This window comes from Gopherus evgoodei, chromosome 5 (genome assembly GCF_007399415.2).
Source record: "Gopherus evgoodei ecotype Sinaloan lineage chromosome 5, rGopEvg1_v1.p, whole genome shotgun sequence".
NCBI lineage: Eukaryota > Metazoa > Chordata > Testudines > Testudinidae > Gopherus > Gopherus evgoodei.
The window spans coordinates 121,949,566-121,976,542 of NC_044326.1; the positions used below are offsets into that span (position 1 = coordinate 121,949,566).

Below are 26,977 nucleotides of genomic sequence, written 5' to 3' on the forward strand. Positions count from 1 at the left end.
ATTTTACTGGGCTTGGAATCAGGCCCATACTTAATTTTACCTTCACTAAAATAATTTAAAAAAAAATTAAAAAAGCAGTTTAGAGATACCTGGTGCACAATTAACATCAGTTTAGGGTGCATACAGGGAGAGACAAAAGAGGGATAATCACATCTGCTCTTAGGGACTGTTATTTCAAATAGAATAAAATAAGTACTCGACTACTCAACCCCAAATCACCAGATTATGATGGAAAACTAGTACTACTATCTGAATACCTTTAGCAATAGAGGCTGAGAGCTTCTCTATGATGGTTTGTTTCTTCATTCAAATATATTTTCATCAAGGTGATATTTGCAGTGCCATGGGCTATAAAATATTTACAGGATGTATTTATATTATTTTGAAAACTCTGTTTATATAGTGGACATAATCAGAAGAATCTGCCCTACAGTTTGATGTAATCTTGTAATTGGCTACATTGCTACTTGACTATATCTAGTCATCTTCCATCCTGTTTTAATAGCCCAACTGACACACGGATTATTCTTTGAGCTCACAATAAAATAAGCCTGTGCAGTCAAAGGAAGGTGAAGGAGGTTAAATTGCCATTGACTATTTAAGACATATTCATCATTTATTTAGCAATTTCTCACATCACAAAATCTGTGGTGCTCACAAACCATTCTGAGAGATTCTGAATTTGTTTTTAAATGATTCTCACTACAGGCCTTATAAAGCAGAACAAATTTTGAGGTCTCCTGTCAATCTGCAGCATAATGAAAGTGTGCAACCTTTTGAACCTTTATATGCCAGCCTGTTTTCCTTTAATTGCATGCACCTGAGTTCTCTCTCTTTCACACATGCTCACACCTCACTCACAATAGTATTTCACTTCCAATTTAGGGAGTAGTAAAGCGGTCATTGTGAGCAAATGCTACTGTACTTCATTATCAAGGACAGATTTATTTATTTATTTATTCCAAGCTGAACTGCACCGTTTTATTGATATGGAAGTTGGACTAAGCATTGGGCACCACAGCTTAAAAAAATCAGGAGGAACACTGTAATCATTCTTTCCAGTTCACAGATAAGCCATCTTCCTTGTATTTTACACCCTGTTACTGCCTTTCTAAATGGAAACATCTATGTAAATTCCCAGAGTACTGAACAGGAGAAAAGGAAAAGAATACAACAGCCTAAAAGTAACAGAGGATCGCCAAACCATAAATCTCCCATGTATTATCTTCAACGGAAGCAGGCCTGCTGGTCATTTTAGATGGTCAGACTAACTATAATTATGCTACATACTGTACCATGTGATGATATCCACATGGTACATTGCAGACAAAAAAAGATGAACTAAATTAATCTAATTTAGCCACCTTACCTGCAACTCTGTACCCCACTTATCCTTCATCGGGGTTGTGTCTTACATTCTGAACTTGTTCCTTTCCGTCCCACCCTCCTGCCATACCCACAAAAAAAATCTATGTCCTCAATTGCAGGAATGGGTATATTCCGTCATGGACAACTGAGGCACTAAGGTAAGGTACTATATTGCTAGATCCAGGACTCACTGAATTCAAATCAAACAACCTTACTGACTTCAAGAGATTTTGGAACACTCCTATATCTCATCAAAGCTCAAGCTAGAAAACAGTACCTTTTAACCACTGTATATATCCCACAGCTCTTCAGCAGGGAAGAGCCATTGTTTCTAATAGACATAGACCATGACCCAAAATTGATTCAGACACTTGTATCCATGTACTCAATATACAGAACCAAATTTTGCAGCCCAAGCCAATCTCAAATTCTTAGCCATGGTAACTCATAAGACAGTGGACCCTAAAAAATAAAATATCATTTTAGAAACCTTTATAATACCTACAGTCAGATACATGCTACAGTCTTGTGTTTGCATATATATTGTGTGCTATATTATCTGGTTACATAAAGAGGTTGTGTTAGCATTAGTATGAAGCCATTAATGAGTTACATAGGTCATTCAAGAAGAGTGCAAATAAAACCTCTACAATATATTCTGTATCCAAAAAGACTACTTTAAGAAATTATTAGGGTTTTACAATGTTTTAGTGATATGCTGCTGATAGAGCAAGGTTCCATTAATTATAAGCTAGAGTGAGAGAGAGAATTTAGTACCAATACAGTTTACTTTTTAAAAAGCACATGTAAAATAGTTCTGATTTGTCTTTTCAAATAAAATGCTAATACAACAATATATTTGTGTTTGAAGAGAAAAATGTCAGAGAATGCAAAACTTAAGGTCTTCAGGGTAACCCTAATTCGTCATCACTGCAAAAGTGTCGCATGTTGACATTATTTGTGTACAGAGTGGGTGAGTTATTACTACTAGAATATTAATTTCTTAATTACCTGCCTTTTGTGATGTTATATGTCAAGTTTCTATAGCAACGATTCATGTAGACTGCATATATACTTTCAGTTACTAATTAGGTTATTAGATGTAGGCTATATATGCAATATAAAACATTTACTGCAGGGGTGAATTAATGTTATTGTGAGAATCTTAACTTTTTGCACTCTGACCTTTGTGTTTAAAAAAAGAACTTTAATGTTACATTAGCACCAAAGAGTTTTGTATTTTTTTTTCCAGTTTTCATACATACATGCACCCCCCATCCTTCCGGCATACGCACACACTTTATTGTATATACATCCAAACAGAATACACAAACACATACCCAGATACACATAAATAGATATGCATGGACACTTAAATGGGAATATATTTTGCTCAATAAAACCTCATACAAAACCAAAGAATGTGAGTATAATTGCAAATGACTTCAACGAGAACAAAACTGAACCTACTATTACCTGTGATAAGCATCCTCTGTCAGACAAGGCACAAAAGCTAATAAGTGAATGAAAAATATTCCATAAAAAGAATATACATAAAATATAACACTGTAAAAAGAAGACAGTTATTTATTTGCATATTCTCTCTCCCTCCCATGACTCGGTTCTAACTGTATTCCAGTCAAGATCAGTATGCCCATCCTTTACTCATGCAAAGAAAAATATTATTTCACTTTTCTCCATGATCTTGTTCTCTTTATTACAGTTTCTCCAACTATTCTGTATAAGACAAATCATTCCAGACAGCTATGTTGTGTCATATCAGAAAATTTCACATCTGTTTATGTTGACATGTCACATTAAGTTAAGTGAGAAAACATGATGATGATGCCAACCGCAGCACAGTAGGGATGTACCATTGGGGAAACTTGAAAATTTGTTGGCACAATATTATTTAAGAGACAGCTGTTTAAAAATAAAAGAGAGAGAGAGAGAGCGCGCGCGAGAGAGAACACTCTGGATTTACTGTTTACTCACTGCTCAAAAAATGTGACTATTGATGTGACTACCTTAGAATTCTTAAAGTAATCTGAAGTATACACAACCTTATGATCCATAGATCAATCAATCAAATATTTTATATCCAGGTTATCTGTATTTGAAACCATACAGTGATAGTATTTCACAGAGACATTATGGCTTAATTTTTGTACTACTGTTTAATTACTAATAAATATGTTTTCCCACAAATTATGAGTTCACCTGATGTCCCTCATTAAGAATTTCAGTTGACCATGTTCCACAGCTGACTCACTGTAGATGAAGAGGTGTGGAAGGGGAAGAAAGTAATGTCCATGTCACTAGTTTACTGCTCTCAGAGGCAGAGTACATCACTGCCACTAAGCTCAGCCTCTGCTTAAGGGCTTGGATCCTGGAGATACAGTAGTCGGTGCTGGTCCATTATTAGATTAATTTCTCTCTCTTACATGTTTACAGGAGATGAAAAAATGATTTCCTTCAAATTGTGATAACTCCTCCCATGAAAAGTATACCCTATATTGAAAACACAACGTAAAGACTTATTTGATTAAAATTAATACTAACTTTATCAAGTGAAATGTGACTGGGCACAAGGTGGCCTGAACCTGAGAGATGTGGTGTGGTGCCAAGATGCTGTCTTTCATGGGAGTTATGGGCACTCCAAAGATAAGCATCTCTTTCATGCGATAGTGTAATCTTCGGTATACAAGCCACCATAATTCTTGAAGTAAACACTGCAAATTGTGGAAGGTCAGCTGTCACTAGCGCAGCTTCAGTACTTTTATTTTTCCTTTTAAAATGCATTTTCTCTAGAATCTCAACAATTTCTCTTGGGATCCCAAAATGTCCTAGCTTTTGGTAGCTTTTCACTCCCTGCCAAGAAATTAAAGAGACATAGAAGTTTCCAATTTTACTGAGAGGGGCAATTCAATTTAAGAATGTGAGAGACAAACCGCTTTGCAAAGGCTTTCAGCATCTGGTAAAACATGAAGAACAGGCTCTTCTGGTAGCAAAATCCTGTCAGATAACTAAAATGGATCACTGCAGCCTGAGATTTTGGATATTACATAGTTTGTCTCAACATCAACTCACAGCAATTTAAAATAATACTATTCACTTATACAATGGAAAACATGCACAAATCTGAATTCTAAGACACTTGAGAGAGTCACATTTTGTGGCTGATAGCTACTTTCCTCCAACAAACATTAGCAAAATGTGCAGTGTACCAGTACTCTGACCATATGAAAAATCACCTTGCTGAATGCATTTGTTGTAATCCCAAAGTACTGAACCATTTTCAACATTTCCCACAGATTTCCTCATCATTCCACAAGTATGCAGCAGAATATGGGAACACAGGCATTGTTACCGATTGACAAAGAGAGATCAAGGCAGAGAAAAGCAAGGAGCAGAAAAATTACCATTAAAAAAAAATTAACATGAACATTTTAAAAAACTTGTAAAAACTGAGTTCTAGAGTGAGATGTGCAAGCATAATAAATCATGATCAACATTTTTCTTATACAATACAGTTTCTTAACACTCAACAAGAAGGTTACTGTTTGTGGCTTTGAATCCACCCTTGTTCAGGAAGGCACTTAAGCACTGTGTTCAAATCCCATTGCTTAAAGTTGGACACATACATTAAATGTTTTCTTGAATAGGAATGCTTTCCTGAATTGGAGGCTGTGCTATTAGTTTTACATACAAAACATTTTTTGCCTGACAAACTTCATATTGTTTCTGTCTGGTTAACTATACATCTTAATACACATTTAAGATTACTGCAGTTTCATGGAGTTGAAGTCATAGTATTAAATGTGATTTAAATAATAGGGTTTTGTAACTAAAATATGCATGTTTGACATTCACAAGGATAGATGTGTAAGAGAAAACACTCAGGCCCTAATACTGCAATGAGATATGCATGGGCAGAAACCTGAGCCTGCATGGACACCAATCAACTCAGTGAGGCTCTGCACAGGCTTGAAAATCCACATGCATGCACCTCACCCCAGAATCAGGGCCTTCCTGCATATGACACCCTTTGGCTGCAAGTATGGTAGGAAGCTGCTTGAGTTACAGAAGTGCTATGGCTGTACCTACACTCTGCTGGAGATTTAACATCCAAACACTCTTTACCAATAATTGTTCAAGTCATAAAAAAATTCCAACACACAAGCAAACTACTGTCTCCCCATATTCCACCAGTGACAGTCACATTTTATAAGCATGTTTGTAGTTAAAACTGTTTCACGGAGCATAAAGATGCTCTTTTCACACCAGGAAGAAAATTCTAATTTTCAATTAAATTACTTGCAGTATTCCCTGCTGATGCCCAACAATTAAAATATTAATGTCAAGTTCTTTGCAAAGTTGTGTGCCTTTTGTCACACATACCAGAATGCAAGAGTGACTTGCTTAGTCTATGATGATTGCAAACATAACTTCATTGTTAATAAGTGCACAAATGCCTTTTTAAAAAAAAATATGGAAAGATTTCACATTGTACTAATACACATCATCCTAGATGTGTTTGTGCCAATGCTAATAGAAGTATATCGGAGCTGTTGGTAAAACAAGCAATTAGTATGATATTGGAATGTTGTCAGGTAGCTGTAATTATCTTCTTCTGTTGCAGAAGGCATTTGAGAATCATTTAGGAGCAAAAGAGGAACAGTGTTTTACTAAATCCTATTAAATTAATGCATGGACATTCCACTAGCAGAGGCAAATAGGCTGGTCAAAGTCTGAATACAATAAAGAAGACAAAAATAATGTTTAATACAGCTACTTACATCATGGCCTACAAGTTCAGTCTGTGTGGATTTATCTACTTGGGAAGCGAGAGCCTTCTGTAAATGTTGGGATTTCTCCTGCAAAACAAAACAACATATTGTAGGTGAGTCATATTCTCCCTCACTGGGCTTTAGAGCTACTAACATCCAGATAATAAGTGCAAAACTCATGTATGGACAGCTGTTTGGAAATGGAGTTATCATGGTATTATTCCCACTGGGAGATTTGTTTTCCTGGTACTGTTATCTTATGTATCAACTGATCCATTTATTAAGTGGGCAGTGAGCTCATAAACTGTGAGTATGCATAATTTAGGAGTGCCATGGGAACATCACTGTTATGTGATACATGGGATCCTCCTTCAGGAGCAGATTTAGGATTCTGTTAAGCAAGCACTTCTGTGGATGCCACAAGCATATTTTACGATAGAGAAGTTAGCAGCATACTACCTAGCAAAACCAGATTCTGAAGGATGAGAAGGGATATCCATAGACTAGAGATTACTGGAACATTTTCAACAAAAATTCTCTCATTGAAATACGCAGTTTCATTCAAGCCAACACATTTCGTGAAGAAACATCAATTTAAATTACATTTTCACTGGAAAGGTTTTTGAGGTCCAGAGTCAAAAATTTGGTCAATGACAGAAAAAGAGAGAAAGAAAGAGTACCGATTTTCTAAATAATCTGACTGTAACCGAGCTGGCTGCCTCCTGCGTGCCCCCTCATGGCCTAGGGTCATGCTTCAGGCAGCCTGCCTCCATTTCTCCTTGGACTGTTTAAATCAGGCTTTTTCTTGGTCAAAAATACCCCTCCATGGGGACTGGTTTTATTAAGATAAAATAAATTCTAAACAAAACTGAATTGACCCCATTGCTGGCTATGTGATTGTGCAGGAGTTTATAGAAATATATGCTGGGCAGAAGTGGAGAAGCCCTCTTTTACCTGGACCAGCATCCACCCTCTCACTGATGGAAATAGTGAAATACCACATTTGGTCAGGCTCCATTGTGGGCACTAAGCTACCTGCTCCCTTCTGGGGGGGCCAGGAAGCTATTTTTCCTCTCTCCACCAGATTGGCCTAAGTGAAGGGCAGGGGAAGATTTTCACTTTCCCCATAACGGGTTCCAGGGGAAGCTTAATTGGCAGTGTCCATGGAATGTTAAGCTATGTCATCACAACTCATTATGATGACGTGGGGAAGATGTCTGATGCTGATACTTTATAGTGATCAGATAAATGGACTGGTAAAGGATTTAAAGGAGGTATTTATTAAAAGAGCGCAAATGGGAGAGGGGGTCGGGGCTCCTATGGCATGAAAGTGAGCCAACCTCCTTCCCTTATAGCCCACCTTAATCCTCATTCGAGTAGGGAGAGATGTTAAGGTCCCAGCAGCGGGTGGGGTAGGGAGCAGGATGGGAAAGGGGGAGGGCTGATGGAAGTCTTCCTGCTGCCAAGTATATAGTGAAATGGTCAAGGAATTACCTACACTGTATGCTTTTTTCTAACTCAGAGAGTTAATAATAAAGTTGCAGCTTAATTAAACCACATCCAGTAACTCCTGTTTTTAATTCTTTGGAAGTGGGGAAAGCCCTCATAATACAATTTAAGTTTCAGAAACATTTAAAAGGTAATAATAGTATAGCATATATGAGAGCAAGTCCACTAGTACAGTAATAGACAACTTCAATGTCATCATTCAACGGAGCTTTCAAAGCATGACAATGCATCTTTTACACCAGGGATAGGCAACCTCTGGCACGCGTACCACCTGATTTTCAGTAGCACTCGCACTACCCAGATCCTGGCCATTGGTCTGGGTGCCTCTGCATTTTAATTTAATTTTAAATGAAGCTTCTTAAACATTTTAAAAATCTTATTTACTTTACATACAACAGTAGTTTAGTTATATATTATAGACTTATAGAAAGAGACCTTCTAAAAACATTAAAATGTATTACTGCCATGCGAAACCTTAAATCAGAGTGGAAAAAATGAAGACTCGGCACACCACTTCTGAAAGGTTGCCGACCCTTATTTTACACAATAATTCAACAAATCATAAACTGCCTAAACAACAGCATTCTTCAAATATCAGAGTTAAATATATTTAATAGTAATACTCATTCTTATATTTTCTCTTCTTTCTGTATATTTGGCTGATTTATACTAGTTAAATTAGTTAATTATGGGTGCAATTCTTGAAAAGCAATTCTACAAAGTATCTACTTATTAAAATTGTTGAGTAATAAGAGGCTATCAGGGTCCTTAATGCTACAATGTGTTCTGATATAAAAGCACTCAATAAAACTGATAACTTGATATTGCAAATATAATTTTATACACTATGTACTGTATCAACAGAAAGACATGGGCTGTAGTGATAATTCTGGAAACAAAAAACCTCCTAAGTCCCATCAACAGTACTAAAAGTGAACACCAAGTAGCATGACTTTGATTATAGAAAATAAAGTGAAAATTTGTTAAGGCATCATTGTAAAAAAATTACCACATCAGCTTCCATTGGCCCAGAGCTCACTTAGCCTGTCTCACCCCTCCTCATTCTAAAGTGAGCATCAGAAATTCCAGCTCACAGGTATAGATGATTTTGCCCAAAGACAAATTTTCCAGTAAAGTTGATATTCATTTTTTTCCTGAGTGCTTCCTTTCCAGATTCCAAACTCTCTTCTTAAGTGTTATCACTTTAGAAAATTCTATATCCAGAGAAGGTCTAATTTTGTAAACCACAGTTTATGTGATTTACAAATACTTGTATCTGAATACTTGACTGTGATAATGTAACATGGTTTAACATGATTGAGACCCCCACATTTGATGACTCAATTTGGTCCTGCCTATACAAAAAGGACTAGAACATGTTATAGTCAAATTTGAAAGTTGTCCATTAGTACTGGTTCATAATATAGACATTTTTCTTTCACAGTATAAGCTGGGCATCAGCTGACATAAGAAATATTACGGTCTAGCCCCATTCCTGTAAGCCTGCTCCAAGCAGCCCTTCCCTCCCCCTCACCCCCAACTCCCTTCATTGCTATCACTGGTGCAGCTCACATTAGTCAAGGGAAACAATCCTCCCCACACACTCCTCCCATAATCATGAATACATTCTTTAAGAAAAGTGCATCAGATAACAGCATTTCTGGATCTGCTAAATGGAATGATTATTAGACCAACAAGACTATAGCATTCTCTGGTTGAATCCTGTCCACACAGGTATGGCTAAACTACCTAGTGTTTTCAAGACTGAAAACACCACAGAGGCACAGCGCTTAAAAAAAAGCAATGGATGTTTATGTAGCTATTGTCTGTGCACAAACCTTAAATGGGTAGGCCCCTATCCAGCAAAGCACTTACACACATGCTTAACTTTGAGCATATGAGCAGTCCCATAAACTTCACAGGGCTACCTGTGTGCTCAGAATTAATCACATGTTTAAGCACTTTGTTTGGCTGGGGCCTTAAATGCAGTTACGTTAAGGTGTCATTATTAGTGAGGGACCAAACAAGCTCTGCTCCGCTCCTTGTGGAAACCTCAGAACATGTTTTTCTACAGAGATATCCTGACACAGGACATGGAGTGTTTTTCCTACTTTCCTCCTAATCCAACAAATAGCTATTATGCTAATTCCCATAAATACTGTACCATCATTACAGCCTGTGTTTCAGAAGTTAGCACAGCGTCAATACTGAACTACCTGAAGTAGCAGTGACACTATGTGTATTAGAATGAAGACCATTTATGTATTTAAAGAACTTCCTAAGTTCTACAGAGAATGTTCCCATGTTTTATGATTAGGGCCCTATCAAATTCATGGTCCCTTTTGCTCAATTTCATGGTTATAGGGTTTTTAAAATAGTAAATTTCATGATTTTGATTACTTAAATCTGCAATTTCACAGTGTTGTAATTGTAGGGGTCCTGACCAATAAAGGACTTGGGGGAGGGTCACAGGGTTATTGTAGAGGGGGAGAGGGTCGTGCTACTGCTACCCTTAGTTCTGTGCTGCTGCTGGCAGTGATGCTGTGCTGCCTTCAGAACCAGGTAGCCGGAGAGCAGCAGCTGCTGGCTGGGAGCCCAGCGCTGAAGGCTGAGCCACCCCACCAGCAGCACAGGAGAAAGGTCAACATGGTATGGTATTGTCACCCTTACTTCTGTGCTGCTGCTGACGGAGTGCTGCCTTCACAGCTGGGTGCCTGGCTAACAGCCACTGCTCTCCAGCTGCCCAGTTCTAATAATAATCTAATGATCCAATCCCTACCACCAAGTGTAAATACTGAGTGGCATATTTTCCTCCAAAATAGCTTCTGGAAATGTTGCCATTGGCCTATGTGTAGAGTTTAGGAGATGACAACAGAAAGATTCAAAATCAAAACCTACGTTTTCCTAGTGAATTTCATGTTTGGACCTTCCATGCATCATGCAGAAAGTCGACCTTACAGCAACGATTATATCATCTATTTAAATCACGCTTCTCTGAAAGTTTAAGATTTTAAAGTAAAGCTCAAAGCAACAAAGCAAAAAGATCAACTTCCAAGTGACTTTCATAAATATGTAATAGCTAAACATCTCTCCTTACCCTAACATTTGTTCTTATTGCCTCTTATTCTGAATTAAACATAACAAACCAAAAATGTCATTTTCAGTACAGTGCACAAAATCAGGTGAGGTAAGGCACTGGCTTTCCCAAATGTAAGTCAATTTCCTCCCTCCTTCCCCCCTTCCTCCCAAAAGTGATGTAGCAATGTGTAGTTTGTATCCAAGTATCATTTAACTGAGACCCCAATATTAGTATACAAGGGTGAGGGGAGACTGAGGTCTGTGTTTGTTTTAAGGTCATCTCACATTTCTGAAAGATACATTCTCAAAAATGAGATAGAACATTTCACTAAAATAACTTCATAGCATAGTTGAGTGCACATTTTCTTCCAGTTCAAGGAGAGGTCGCCTGTATTTATGTAATGACATGTTTTACAGGGAATGATCTCTTACTGCATCATTTTTTGCTGCTTCAATTATTGAAGCCACAAATGAAAATGACTCATTAACCAAAGCGAAAACTTTCCGCTATGGAACAACTTCCCTCCTTAAGGGTGAAACTGATATTGAAGTGCAGGTAGGGGGAACACACTGAATCTGATTTTGAGTAAAAAAGAACTATGTATAGTTATATCTCAAATTCTGTGTACAACACCTATGACACGATTTATATTAATTAAAAAAACAAAAAACAGACAGACAATGTTTCACCAGGAATTACTACAGGAGAAGCACAAGGGGGACTAAAGGCATCAAGATGGTAAGAGTAGACAGAGAAGATTTGTACTCATTGTGAAAAACACGAATGTCTTTACAAACACGAACCTCAAGAAACAAAATAAAGTAAAATCCCGAGAGAGAATGAAAAAAGGAATGTAAGAGAAGGAAGAAACATGAGCTACCTATTATCACCATTCATAATAAAAATTTACTGGCAAACTATTAAATTAAATAGATCTATGAAAACACATGCATACAGACACACAGACATAATGGGATAGGATAAACCAGATGAACCAGGGCAGTAGGCCCATCTGCGGTTTGCCTAAGGCAGCAAAATACTTAGTGCGGCCTCTGCTGTAGGTAAGACACCTCAATAGTGATGTAAAAATGATATCAAATTATTATAACTTATTTTTATCTCATTGCAATCAAGGCTGTGCTTTTACTGAATATTAAAATATAGCTACAAGTACGTTATATCCAGGATGCTTAACAATATAACAATATCAAATTATGTTTAGCTAGTTAGGTTGCAAAATGTTAAAGCTAGGTGAAGAAATTCAAAGAAGTTTCTACTTTATCTCCCAAGGACAAGCAAATATCAGAAAAGATAATCAAGGTTTTAGGGGCATAAAGTGTTTATTAGCCTAAGAATGTTTATACAGACTCAAAAAGTTGTATTTAATACTTTACCTTGCTTAATTTGTATACTATTTTCTTTGTTCTATGTTTAAAAGATATATTGTGTTTTATAAATATCTAATAGATGCTTAATTGCTATAACAAAAAGTTGTAATTCTAAGGGGCATGGGTCAAGAAACAACAAACCATGTAAAATAACTGTTTTGGGGTGTATGGGGGAATCTAGTCTTGTTTTATCAGACCAATAAATCAGGAGGTAAAGTGAGCATATACCAAATTTACCTATACCTTTTCTTTTCTTTCTATACCTGTGCCTTTTCTTTTCAAAGCAGAAAAATAAATTTAAAACCACAGAAAGAATTTGAAAAATATCCTTATTGAAATTGATTTCTTTTGTAAATACACTAAACACTCCATTCTTTACAGTTGGAGAACATTTATGGTGGGAAATGTATTGCAGAAACTATTGGTTATGTCCAATCGATGTTTCCACATTTTTTGTTTCTCAAGTGCTTCAGATAGAACAAATGTGGAAATATACATCTCTGAAAAAACGTATTCTATCTAAATGCAAGCCTTAAGATAACTGCTAGATATCATAATTATATTAATAAGATGTTTTATATACAAATACAGTAAGGTCATTTGATGCTATAACTTGTTACTAATATAAGAAGCTATTTCAATACAGAAATATTTATATTCATTTGGAAATTAATTATCTGGCACTGCTTAAGGAATCCTTCACCGAACTCCTGAAGACAAGGAGATGGGTAAAAATAAAAGACAATGCCTTCTTTGATGACCATTTAAGATTAAAGACACTCTTAAGAACTTAATTTTAAAAAGAACTATTTGAGAGCTAACAACTGTTATATGAAAAACATTACTGTTTGGACTTTTTGAAAACAGAATTTCGCTTCCTGTCAAACTCTCATAAAAATGTAAGAATATCTCAGAAAATGGATTGAATAAAAACAAAACATTTGAAGTTAAATTAATTATCTCTGATGCTTTCCTGCTTCCCTCCCCTTTCCCCTCTCCCCCCAACGCACACACAAAAACAGGGGAAACTAGAAATGTGGCATATTCATTAGGTGGACTGCATATCCAGGAGCTGAAGATATCACCAGAAAGTCACCGAGACAATTCTGAATCTGAGCAAGCCAGAAAGAGGTACTGTTTCCTATAATTTCATGGAAACAGGAAGATGGGTATGAAAATACTCTGAACTGATCACCACATACTCCCCCCTCTGATTCCTTTCTTAGACAGTAAGAATTTCACAGTTCATCCTGTCCCTCTCTACAAATGAACTGCCACAAACAGGTAAGAAAAACATAGCAAACTCAAGAAGAAACCAGTTCAATGAAAATCTCCCTAAACTTCAACAGGGATTGAAGAGATAAAGCTAACTAAGGATTACAAAGGATTAGTCTTGTAATGATTTTATTGGTTTATGAAACTGTTTTATAAAACTTTAAAAATGAGCAGTTTCTTCTGTTCATCACCTGGTGTTTAGACCATGGATTCCAAGTGAGGAGATGGGCTAGAGATAGGTACACAAGGAAATAGGATTTGGCTGTATTTGAAGTTCTTAATATTCATAATTGGCATGTAAAAGAACACTTGTGATTAAAGACACACTCCTGAATTGGCAGCTGGCGAAAACAAAAACTAAAAACCAAACAAATAGCTGAACTATTTGTTGTTTCTCTAAACTAATTATTTACTATTTTTAAATAAAATTACTTGGGATCTAACAATTAAACGTATCCCTTTCCACCCCACATTACATTACATGTATCCTCAATATAAGTAGTCTGTCAGTGAAGACAGAGCTCGACACTGTCTAGAGCCAGAGCTCAGCCTAGAGTACTTCCTGGGTCCTGACACAAGGAAAGAGAAAAGCCCTTTATTTATAGGACCTAGACCTGTTTCTTTCTAGTTCTGCTACACTGAACCAAGACATTTTCACTGATGCAGTACAGTTTTCACTTCATGATAATACGGAAAGGGCATTCTTAATAAAATATCATGATAAGGGGAAGGAAAAAAAAAACTTCTGTGGGAAATCAAGCCAAGTCCAAACCTTTGAGAAACACTGTCCATTTAAACAAAGATTTCCCCCACTCCACCATATAGTAATGATATAACATAGGAGAAATCAACCATCAACCACAGCACCGTAAAAAACTGATATAAAAGGTGAGGATGAGAAACCTACCTCTTTACTCACCCACTCTCAATTTCAGCAGCAGCAGAAGCGACTGCAGCTGTTGTTGAGGGGGTCAGCCAATGGGAAGTCGGGTGGGGAACACATCTTACATGGGTAGTTGAGAGAAGAGATGCTGTTGTGATACAGGATCATACAACACAGCTCTACAGCCATGCCCAGCTATTCCACAGTTCTGAGACAGTGGCTGTGACTGGAATTACACATGATAGAAACTGTAAAACCTATGACAATACTGCAGATGTTAGGATTGATGGTTACCATAACTGGGAAGAAGACAGTTACTGACTACTATCAACCTTCCATCAAGATATTTATTCATTAGATAGACGCTGCAACACACCAATGCCCTAGTACCAAGGGAGGGAGGGAATTCTGCCCTGCTAACATAATCTTCCCTCTTATTTTAGGAACATTGTCCACTGGATGTCTAGCCACAATGACCACTACCTGTACAAAAGTTAGAAAGAACAAGGAAAGCAAAGATGAGCAGATAATTTTAATATTCTAGATAATTCTGAAGTACCTTATGGACTATGCTATCCATATTTTCGGGGGGCGGGTTGTTTGTTTGTTTGTTTAAACTTTCAGAGCTACAATGCAGAGCAATATAATATGAAACCACTGGAGGAATCCAATCTCTTATCGGAAAGCTCTATCTGCCAGCATTCCTCAAATGAATCTTTCATGATTAGCAGAAGCTGCTCCCAAATACACACTACACATGAGAGGTCCTCTGCTATTTATATGCATGCTTACAGACACTACCTGAACCTAGGTTTATAGAAGGTATTGAATAAAACCATATCAAATGTCAAGTACTTTATTCTTGTTGCGAATCATATTCTAACATTCTCCCCTCACTCACAAACCTTGAAAATAGGTGCTTTAAGAAAACTGGTGGGGGATGGGGAGGGGAAGAGAGGGAAGCAAGAGAGAAAGACAAGGCACATAACCAGGAAGTCAGAAAATGAGAGCAGCTTTGAAGAACCATTTCTATTGGAAAATTATGTTAGCCCCAAACTTAATATAATTATGGAATTTTTAAAGCAAACAAAAACAGTGCTTCTAAGCATTTGTCTTGACTGAGAGCAGACATTTTTACAAGTTTTAGAAGATATAAAAATAGATAGGTTTTATATAAAAATTGAACTAAATAATGCATTTGGCTTCTTATAATGTCCTTGTTTCGCACATCGAAGCACTACAAGATTTGGCATAAGATTGATTTTGATTGTCAGCCTTTTCTTGATTAAGGATACCAAACTATGACTTTGACCAGATGGAAAGCAGAAACAACTTAAAAGTATTTGGGGACATCAACTTTGAACCAAGATGCTCAGTGTTGCATGTCTGGGAGTCATGAGAAGAGATGAAATGGTACCGTGGCAGAAGTAAGCTATTACAGATCAAAGTCAGCTACTTGACTAAAAGTAAAGTGCCTGACTTTCTTATTATAAAAGTGTCAGTATATTCATTCATGATCTTCTTGTGGCCTGGATATTTATCCACACACTTCAAATCCTGTAATGTATGAGTGACTGGGTTATCACGTTGCTCCTCTGAAATGAAGAAAACAAATTTTTTTTAGTGGCTTTGGCTGTGAGCATGTTGAAGCCATGCTGCTATGTGCTCTCTCACATCATCTAATTCCCTGTCAATCACAGGACTATGGCCACTTGTCTCATTTTTCAAATTGAAGTATACAAAATCAGAATACTTAGAAGGTTAGATTGCCTCATGTATTCATATTAATCAAAAAGAGTGGAAAAACCTAAAAAAGCTCCAACTCTTTTGGATGCTTCAGAAAGGTTTCAGCCAGCACAGCCGCAGTTTCCTGGCTAAGCAATCTATTTTGTCTAGTTTGTAACATATCAACAATTTTTGTTTTTTTGCCAATCCACAGCTGGTTCAAACTTCTTCTTACTTGGAAATTAAAAATGTCTCTGGGGCCTACCTTTTATTTTTATATCCATATCTCTTTGAATCCTTACTATCTATTCCGTTCTCATGGACTAAATAAGTTATTATATTGCTTTCCAATGAGTGTTATGACTATCTTAAAACAAATTACATAATCACCCACTTCAAACTGAGAATTTCCACAGACATTAAGTTTACAGTGTCTATGATCTCTCTGTTTACAAAGTAAACACTACATATAATAATATGGTTTTGCTAGGACGGCCAGGTAAAGTATCAGTACATTATCAATATACTCAAATACAAATATCTCAGAGGACCACATTTAAAATACACCTGTCTATCCATCATGGCTAAAAATGGCTTGTTTTTGCAGCATAAAATGGACCTTCCTTGTGTCAGCACAGCAAAAAGTCTTTATGAAAATCTGGCTCTATACCTTCCATGACTGTTAATCATTTCCTTGGCTGTATATTTTGTTGTTTATTGACTGTAACGTAATGTCAGATTCTAGGATCCCGTAAAGAAGGATGGAGCTCGTCTGCTAAGACACCCTGAATTCAGGTTTTACAACCCTGACCAATTATCTCCACCCAGGCTAACAGCTTTAGAAAATCTGACCTATGGGAAACAGTACAACTGGGCATGTTTAGTCTTGAGAAATGAAGACTTGGGCAACACCTGTAAAGTCTTCAAATATGTGAAGGATTGTTATGAAGAGGACTGATCAATTGTTCTCCATGTCCACTGAAGGTAAGGCAAGAAATAATGGGCTTACTGTACAGAAAGGGAGATTTACGTTAGATATTACCTATAAAGGTTGTTAAAGTTCTGGAATACGTGTTCCAGAGAGACTGTGAAACCTTTACTATTGAAGGTTTTTAATAGCAGGGATACTCCAGGTTTACTTGATCCTATCTCAGCACAGGAGGCTGAACTTGATGATTTTTTGAGGCCCCTTCCAGTCCTACATTGCTATGATTCTATAATGCAAATGAATGCCTCTTCAGGTCAAAGGATAACCAGGAGAGAGGACATCTTGATGGAAGTTCTTAGGAGTAGCCAGGCCCTGGGAAGAAGCTTGAGCTGAGGTTTATGTTCTGTTATTGCTTTTCAATTACTACAAAAGTCAAAGCACAGAACGGAGAGGAGTTTGGACAACAACTCACACTCCTGTGTGTTCTGCAGACTCCAAGACTTGCTTTTTGAAAATCTCACTCATAACAACAACACTGGTTTCATGTATTTGTTTACATTTTTTTCTACAGTTTTAGGGCACACAACCCCCTAGAAATCTTCAGTATTTTGATTTAAATACTGAACATGGTTGTCACCATTTGAACATAAGACTAAGAGCAAGACTCCAGTGTTCTAATCTGGTAGCTGACAATGAATGCTTAGGCGAGTTATTTCACCTGTTAGCCTCACTCTTCCCCTTTATCTGTAATACAAATATAATAAACTTTACTTACTATTGTGCCTTTGGATCTTTATACAACAATACAATGTGAAGAAACATGGCGTGGCTGGGGTCTAAATAACCATGTTTACTCAATAAAAAAACAAACATGCCAGGCATAATTACATATATGCTGCTGCTCTGGTTTCTCACGGCTTCTCAAAACATAATATACGGTGAGCACTACTAGAAGGGTCACAAACTAGTGAAAAGGTTACCTACCTTATTTAGATACACTTACACAACTCATAGGAGTTTTTCAAAACTAGTTGATGTTTGTAAAACATTGAAAAAATGTAAAGCTCTATACACATGCAAAGTATTATGTCTTGAGGGAAAGAAGAGATGCCTCTGCGTTTGATTTCTATTTAAATGCAGTATGCGGCTGTGAAACATGAAAGTCTAGAGGAAGAAAAGCCAATTTCCATGCCGTTTACGTAATCATTCCACCACCAACTCTCCTAGCCTGAAGGAAAAGATCATGAACACATTTCATAAAAGAAATAACACAACTTCAAAGGGTGTGTTTATCATGAAATAATTACCTTTTTAAAAGATTTGACACGCTGAATGACACTATAAGGCTTTTAATGCATAAGGGAAGGATCAGACATTAAAAATCCCATTGTGGTGATATCTGCTTTCACTATTCAGGCTTATGCCTGAGCAAAGACCTACCAGTATGTTTGTGTTACATAGATGGTTTGTTTTGCTTCGAGTTTTGAGGTCCCTATAATGCCAAACATTCTCTTATACTTTTTCAAGTGCCAAAAGACCCAACTATTCCCTATCCAGCTGCCAAAACCTCCAGCTTCTTGCTGCTAACTTCAATAATACAGTTACTGTGTATATTGTCACTACAAAGATCTGAAAAACAATGAGGAGTCGATACTCTGCTGCACTGCATAGGTAGTCACTTACACTCACTTTGCTCAATTATAAATAACTACTCTAAAAGTAGGGCAGAGGAGAACCAGCCTCTGAACATTTGAAATACAGAGACAGCATGAAATAAATTAAATATAAAACGCAAGTGAATACTGTGCTGTTATTAATTATCTGTATTACTGTAGCACCAGTGAGCATCTCTAAACCAACTGAGATTTTGGGCCCATTGTAGCAGGCACAGTACAAACACACAATGAGAGAGAGTCCCTGCTCTAAAGAGCTTACACTTAAGGAATGATTTGTTAACACCAGTAAAATAATGGCACTGAAGAAAACTCGGAAATTTAACCAATCACTTCTATTGTAATTGAGAGACACAGAGAGAGAGAGCAAGTGCAACCAAAAAGTCTCTGCAATCAAATCTGATACGTTATACAGCATATAACAAGAACTGTCACACTGGGTTAGACCAAAGATCCATCTAGCCCAGTATCTTGTCTTCTGGCAGTGGCCAATGCCTGGTGCTTCATAGGGAATGAACAGAACAGGTAATTATCAAGTGATTCACCCCTCGTTGCCAATTCCCAGCTTCTGGCAATCAGAGACTAGGGACATCATCCCTGTCCATCCTGGCTAATAGCCATTGATGGACCTATCCTCTGTGAATTTATCTATTTCTTTTTTGAACCCTGTTACAGTCTTGGCTTTCACAACATCCTCTGGCAAAGAGTTCCACAGGTTGACTGTGTGTTGTGTGAAGAAATACTTCATTTTGTTTGTTTTAAACTTGCTGCCTATTAATTCCATTTCTACTTCCCTAAGGCCAAATAAACTCTGATGCTATTTGATACCCTGGAATCCTAGCCAATAGGCCCTAGGAGTTCAAAACAATATAACTGTACACATTAAACTGCCCCTTAAAGCTGTGAAGCTAGTTGGCACATATGTTACTGCTATTCAGGCATAACAACTGCAACTATCTTAATTTTAAAAGGTTCTTCAAGGCTCTCAGGGATAACATTTTAAACTCTCACACTCCAGTTGAAGTTGCATATTTCTTAAGTAAGCAAACTAAAGAGGGGAAAGACCCTTTATGATAATGACCTTTACATTTTGTCACTGGACTTCAGTGAGAACAAGATCAAGAACTGAATTGTTCCTCATAATACAGCCAACTCAATTTGTTCCTACAGCTTACCACCACACTGGTTCTGAAACTTTTGTACTAGTGACCCCTTTCACATAGCAAGCCTCTGAGTGCAACCCCCCCTTATAAATTTAAAACACTTAGATATATTTAACACCATTATAAATGCTGGAGGCAAAACGGGGTTAAGGGGTGGATGCCGACACCTCACAACCCCTTAAGGAGTCCCTACCCCCAGTTTGAGAATCCCTGTGTTACCAGGACAAAATAATCAGAAAAAATATTCTACTATTCTCTCATCATAACTGAGCAGCTAGCATTTTTACATGGACTACCACAGCACTGGAAGGGACCTCGAGAGGTCATCCAGTTTAGTCCCATGCACTCATGGCAGGACTAAGTACTATAGTACTAGTACTTTGGACTATTACTCCAAGCAATTTGAAATAACTGGGAGTTATCTGGTCCTAATAAGGAGTAGGGTACACTCCAAGTGAAGTCTTCAAAAGTTTTTGTAACAACACTGCTAAGAAGGGAAAAATCTACTTAAATTTAAGATGAAGCAAGCCACATAAAAGAACCAATGAAAGACACAAATCTAGAAAAGGTTACTACTTACTGTAAGGTGTTACACTTAAATGTAAAAGATGCTGCTTTCAGTCTGTGACATTATAATATAAACAGTACATGCCCTGCAGAAATTGCCTCTTGCCATGTGGATATAGTGGCATCTACAGTTAGGATATATCAGTACTTCTGTAACAGTCTTTGGACTTTGTGTAAAAAACGGGCTCTTTTTGCTTTGCTGGAGCAGTATGCGTCTGGCTATACCGAAAGAAGGACAGGAGACATTTGATATGGGTTTAATCAGGCCATACCTTTATTATTAGATGTCTGTGACTACCTGGCAGATACCAGTGTCCAGTGCAGGTAACTCCCTGCTTATTCCGTAATTACCCAGGGGCTTCCACCAGCTCCCCCTCTTTTTCCATTTAGGTCCCTCCAGCAAACCCATTGCTGGGACCTTACCATCCCTCCCTCCTGCCCTCTGCCATAGGAGGGTGCAGGTGGGCTATTATAATGGGGGGTTGGCTCCTGCCATACCAATCATAGGAATCCCCACCCCCAACTGTTCCTTTAATGAACACCTCTTTTTAAGTCTTATTCCAAGCCATTTATCCGGTCACTGTATACTGTCCACCTCAGTCTGTTCTATGCAAAAGGGAGGTTTAAGGCACAGGCTGCCCCTTTTAAAGCCCTCATTCCCAGGGGATGAGACAGTGACCATGCTGACTCTTTTGATCGCCCCACCCACCCCCACTGTCATTCACAGAAAGGGCTAGGCTCTGGTTTCAGTTCTAATGTAAACACAGAGTAATCCAATTGAACACAATGAAATTATTCTAAATTTAAACAAATATAAATGAGAGCAGAATCTACCCTAAATAATTAATGCACAAAGCATCTCCCACGGATTGTCATTTTAGAGGAAGGAATCCAAAGTGAATTGTTCAAAGGACATACTCTGGTTAAAAATCCTATATTATTAATAGTAATTATGATGATGATTTATGAATATTATGGTAGCATCTAGAGTTCTTATTGTACTGGGCACTCTTCAAATAAAAGAGAGACAGTCTTGGCCTGATAGAGCTTGCAATATAAGCTATATTTTACTGAAGTCTGTTTAGAAAGGCTGGAAATTGTTAAAGCCAATTTTATGTTCTTAGTCCATTTTTCAGAGTAGAAACACAGAAACAGACTAATCAGTTTCACTCATCTAGTCACTTTCGGATTCATCCGAACTAGCACAAATTTACTGCAGGGTTTGCAGCAAACATTGCCATTTAACTTTCAAATTCAAACCACCCCTAAAATATCCGAATAATTTACAAAAAAACCCCAAACAAAATAAAACATAGAGAAACAACAACGAATGAAAAGGTTTCTATTTATATTAAAATTTGCAATTCTTTGAAAAGCAAATTTTCTGTTTCGAACGTGGCTACTTCATAGTGTCACTTAAATGCCCCTGTTCTCCCCTGCAAAAATAACTAACTAAATAAATCCTGCTATATGTGTTAAGATTTGTTATATAAAATGGGGATATTCAACTAGATTTTATCTGAAAGTCTCATTTTTCTGTTGACCTTTCCTTCCCATTTTTGAATGCACAGCATTCATGTGATGTCATTGATGCTAGAGTCAGTCATTTTCCACAGAGATTTAATGACAGGTATTAGTCAGTCTGATTGCAGGAATCATTGCACTAAGCTTATTTCAAAGTGCTATTAATGTTTATTGAAGTCTCCTGGCATTAATTAAACCTCACACTGCTATGCGCTTACAATATTTTTACAGCTTGCCTTATTGGAAAAAAAGTTTCAAGACCGTATAAACATTATGAAACACAGAATCATAGAAATGTAGGGTAGGGAGGACTTCAATAGGTCATCTAGTCCAGTCCCTGGAACTGAGGCAGGATTAAGAATGATCTACACTATCCCTGACAGGTGTTTATCTAACCTGTTCTTAAAAACCTTCAATGACTAAGATTCCACAACCTCTGATAGGTAATTAATTCCAGTGGTCAACTACCCTTACCGTTAGGAATTTTTTCGTAACCTCAATCTCCCTGTAATCAGGGGCGGCTCCAGGCCCCAGCACACCAAGCGCGTGTTTGGGGTGGCAAGTCGTGGGGGCTGTCATAAACAGATAGCTAAGGGTTAATGTCTCTTTCACCTGGAAAGAAGTAACCTGAAACACCTGACTGGAGGATCAATCAGGAAACAAGACTTTCAAATCTGGGTGGAGGGAAGTTTGTGTGTGAGTTTGTTCTTGGTCTTATGCCTATCTCTCTCTCGGCTATGAGAGGATCTCTGTTTCCTGCCTTTCTAATCTCCTGTTTCCCAGTTGTAAGTACAAAAGATCAGATAGGGATTTATATGTTTTTTTGTATTTACAAGTGTATAGTTGCTGGAGTGTTTTGAATTGTATTCTTTTTGAATAAGGTTGTTTATTCATATTTCTTTTAAGCAATTGACCCTGTATTTGTCACCTTAATACAGAGAGACATTATGTATTTTTTCTTTCTTTTTACATAAAGCTTTCTTTTAAGACCTGTTGGAGTTTTTCTTTAGTGGGGAACTCCAGGGAATTGAGTCTGTGCTCACCAGGGAATTGGTGGGAGGAAGAAGTCAGGGGGAAATCTGTGTGTGTTAGATTTACTAGCCTGACTTTGCATACCCTCTGGGTGAAGAGGGAAGTACTTCTGTTTCCAGGACTGGAAATAGAGAGGGTGGAATCCCTCTGTCAGGGACTCTAACCCCGACGGCAAAGTTCGTTGTCTGACCGCGAGAGAGACAGGCAACACCAGCAAGGTCCGATCAAAAGCTCTTTATTGACAAGTGCACGCATCAATAGAGAGCAGCTCGTCTCCAGAGAGAACCAGCCCGCTCTTTACATCTTAGTATAAGCCTATATAGACAGTTCTGTCGCGTCATAAATTATTCACTGGAGCAACCCACCCCCTTCTTCTAACAACTAGAAACTAGACACCTTTACTATACATGCATGCCTAAAGTTAGAAATGTAGGGGAGTTAAAAACAAACAAAGAACAAAACCAGGGAGTGAAAACAAGGAGGCTGGGAACCTAAGGCTCTTATCAGTTCTTCGAAGGAGCTGCCCGAACACAGCACATCTGGTACTATGCCAGGAATGCAGCTTCTCTCTTATCTCACTTTTTCCCAGCGCTTGTGAGACATGCTGCTGCTTCTCAGTGTTTTCCACTCAGGGATTACCCACAAACCTCTGTTAGCCTGACTTTGGTCAGGTTGGCATACCTGGTTTTGTCTGCTATATCTTTATTCAGGCCTAACACCTCTGTTTAGATTCACGGAGCTTGCTTCTGTGTATCTCTCCAGGAACACCTAGAGGGGGGAAGGGAAAAGGTTTATTTCCCTTTGTTGTGAGACTCAAGGGATTTGGGTCTTGGGGTCCCAAGGAAGGTTTTTGGGGGGACCAAAGTGCCCCAAAACACTCTAATTTTTTGGGTGGTGGCATCTTTACCAGGTCCAAGCTGGTAACTAAGCTTGGAGGTTTTCATGCTAACCCCCATATTTTGGACGTTAAGGTCCAAATCTGGGAATAGGTTATGACAGGGGCGCTCTCCCGGCACCGTGAGGGCGGCAGGTAGACTGCCTTCAGCAGCTTGCCTGCGGAGGGTCTGCTGGTCCCACGGCTTTGGTGGACCTCCCGCAGGCGTGCTTGTGGAGGGTCCCTCCCGCAGGCCGAAGCAGTGGGACCAGCGGACCCTCCACAGGCAAACTGTTAGAGACAGCCTGCCTGCCGTGCTTGGGGCGGCAAAATCTCTAGAGCCGCCTCTGCCTGTAATGGGTTCCCCCAAGGGTGCCACCTGGAACTGGGGTACCACTGAGCCCTCTGACTCAGTAGTCTGGGCTCATTCTCATACTGTGCTGCTGTGACAAGCTGCACACCTGCTCCCAGTCCTACACTTCCACCAGCATTCGCCCAAGTAGAGACACACCCAGCAACAGTTACAAGCAGGCTTACCAGCCAACAATAGAGAGGCTACAGCCAAAATAACCACCAGCTTCAGAGCCTCGGACCCCAGAGCTGTACCATCCTACCTTGGTCAAAACCCTGACCAGTATCAATTTCTTATCCAGTTTACCTCCTCCTTAATGTAGGGAGGAAATGCAAAAGCCTTTGCTCCTTAAGCTAAGATTTCCAAGTAATTCATTCAAACTCATTGGTTTAGATAAAGCAAAAACAAGCTGATTAATTACAAAAAGACAGATGTTAAGTGATTATAAGTGATAGCAAACATTACCTAGCAAGTAAGGAAAAACAGAAACTAAGCTTAACATACTAGATAGATTGGATATGAATTCGCAGCTCTCATCCTGCCTGGTGACACAAGCAGGTTTGCTTAAGGGACAAGCTGCATTTGCTTTGCAGCTTGGAATACCCACCCCCATTCCAAGTCCTTTTCTTTAAGAGCTTCTCTTAGGTGTTCCATTGTGGGAGAGTTTTGAACAACAGATGATGCCACTCTCTGCCTTATATAGCTTTAGCATATTGTAGGAACCCTTTGTTATAAAATACAGGCATCTCAAAATGTCCAGAGTCATGTGGCCTGGTCACATGCCCTTGCATACCTTGTTGAGTCATAGCAGCCATTAAATACAGGCTGCCTGGAGTGTACTTGAGATGGCTTACCCAGTGGGAGATAAGCTTCTCCTAAGGCCTATTGTTTTTCCTAATGGTACATTATCTTGAACAGGCTCTTCACAGCCAGCTATCTAGACTAGAGGCATTTTGCCTAGTGGTTGTCACCCATGTATAACTATATTTGAAATACAGATAGTCATATTCATAATTTTAGACAGAAAAATGATGTATGCATAAAAATAAGAATCATTCAGCAAATAATTTTTTCAATGACATCTCACATGACCCATCTTGTATAAAATGCATCATAATCATGCCATAATCATATCATCACTATGCCGAATATGGGGTGCAGTGTCATACTGCCTTGCTGCTATTTAAGTCCATTACTTCTTGCCCTGTCCACAGGTGAGAAGGAGAACAATTTAACATCATTCTCTTTATAATAACCTTTGTGTACATGAAAACTCATGTTCCCCCTCAGTTGTCTCTTTTCCTGACTAAACAAACCAATTTTTTTCTTTCAGGCTGGGGTCCCCATTGACTATGGATTGTAGTTTAGTGATACCCTTATGGGTTCCAGTGTGGGGTGATAGGTGACAACTAGACATGTGTGGTCAGAGTGACTTTGATTTCTTTATTGAAGCAGGTCCTCTCGGGGTATCTGGGTCACCTGTAACATGATGAGATCTACTTCTCTGGTGGAGTGTCCTTGTTTGGTGAAAGCAGTTTTGAGTGTCTTATGGTGTACATCTGGGTTTTCTTCTTAGAGCATATTCTGTGGTATCTGAGTGCCTGGCTGTAGATAAACAGATTTCTTGGTGTGTTTGGGGTGGTTACAGGATCCAGGAAGATAGGTATGGTGATCTGTGGGTTTCTTGTATATAGTTGTCTGTAGGGTTCCATTGTTGAAGCTGATCGTGGTGTCCAGGGAATTGATGCTAGTGTGGGAGTGGTGCAGAGAGAGTTTAATGGAAGGGTGGTGGTTATTGAAGTTACGGTGGAAATGTCTGAGGGGGTTTAAGTCTTCGGTCCAGAGGATGAAAATATCATCATTGTATCTCAGGTATATCACTGATTTCATGGTGAATTTGTCCAGACATCATTCTTCTGAAGAGGTTGGCATATTGGGGAGCTATCCTAGTATCCATGGCTGTTCGCATGGTTTGATCAAAGTGTGTGTTTTGAAAGGGTAAAACTGTTATGGGTAAGAATGGAATGGATGAGTCTGGCAATGTGTTTGAGGTGGATATCTGAGGGTTGTCCATTATCTTATAAATATTTGAGGCAGGCATCTATGGTGTTACTCTGAGAGATGTTGGTGAAAAGGGAAGTAATATGCTTAGTGGCAAGGATGGTGTTCGGTGGGAGATTTTTAATGTTGTGGTTTGTGGAGGAAGTCAGCTGCGTCCTGGAATAAGCTGGTCCTTCATGCAGTGAGTGGTTTGAGGATAGTTTTTATGAGTCCCGATATTCTTTTGCATATATGTCATGGCCAGATATGGTGGGTCTGCCTGGGTTCCCTTATGTATTTTTAGAAGCATGCACCATAACTATAACACTGCATACAACACTATTTAGTAGCAGAAATGAGTCCAGAGCACATGGGGTGTCTGCTCTCAGCACCTTCCTCTCAGCCAAAAGCTATTTCATGGGAAACATTCTCTCTCTCTGATGTGTGAAATTTTAGCTAAGATGCAGTAGGCATAACAGGGCTGCCAAATGTGTCAGTATCATACAAGATATACATGAAGCGTTGTTGTAGTCATATCAGTCCTAGGATACTACGAGAGACAAGGTTGGGGAGGTAATATATTTTATTGGACAAACTTCTGATCAAGAGAGAGAAGCTTTTGAGCTTACACAGAGCTCTTCTTCAGGTCACCCGTGTAAGCTAGAAAGCATGTATTTCTTACCAGTAGAGGTTCATTCAGTAAAAGATATTACCTCACCCATCTTGTTTCCCTCACATAACAAATGACACGCTGGCACATTTGACAATCCAAGTGCAAAACAGTATAATCTAGTGCCCAGTTACAAA

At 38.4% G+C, this 26,977-nt stretch overlaps 1 protein-coding gene across 4 annotated transcripts in view; it reads right to left on the reverse strand.

Moving 5' to 3' along the window:
* Nucleotides 1–26,977, reverse strand: part of CCSER1 (coiled-coil serine rich protein 1) — a 1,155,265-nt gene that overhangs the window by 416,238 nt on the left and 712,050 nt on the right. For all 4 annotated transcript variants that reach the window (XM_030564825.1, XM_030564826.1, XM_030564828.1 and 1 more), the window contains exon 9: nt 6,168–6,245. In XM_030564825.1, the coding sequence (XP_030420685.1) occupies nt 6,168–6,245 (78 nt within the window). The remainder of the gene's footprint in view (nt 1–6,167; nt 6,246–26,977) is intronic.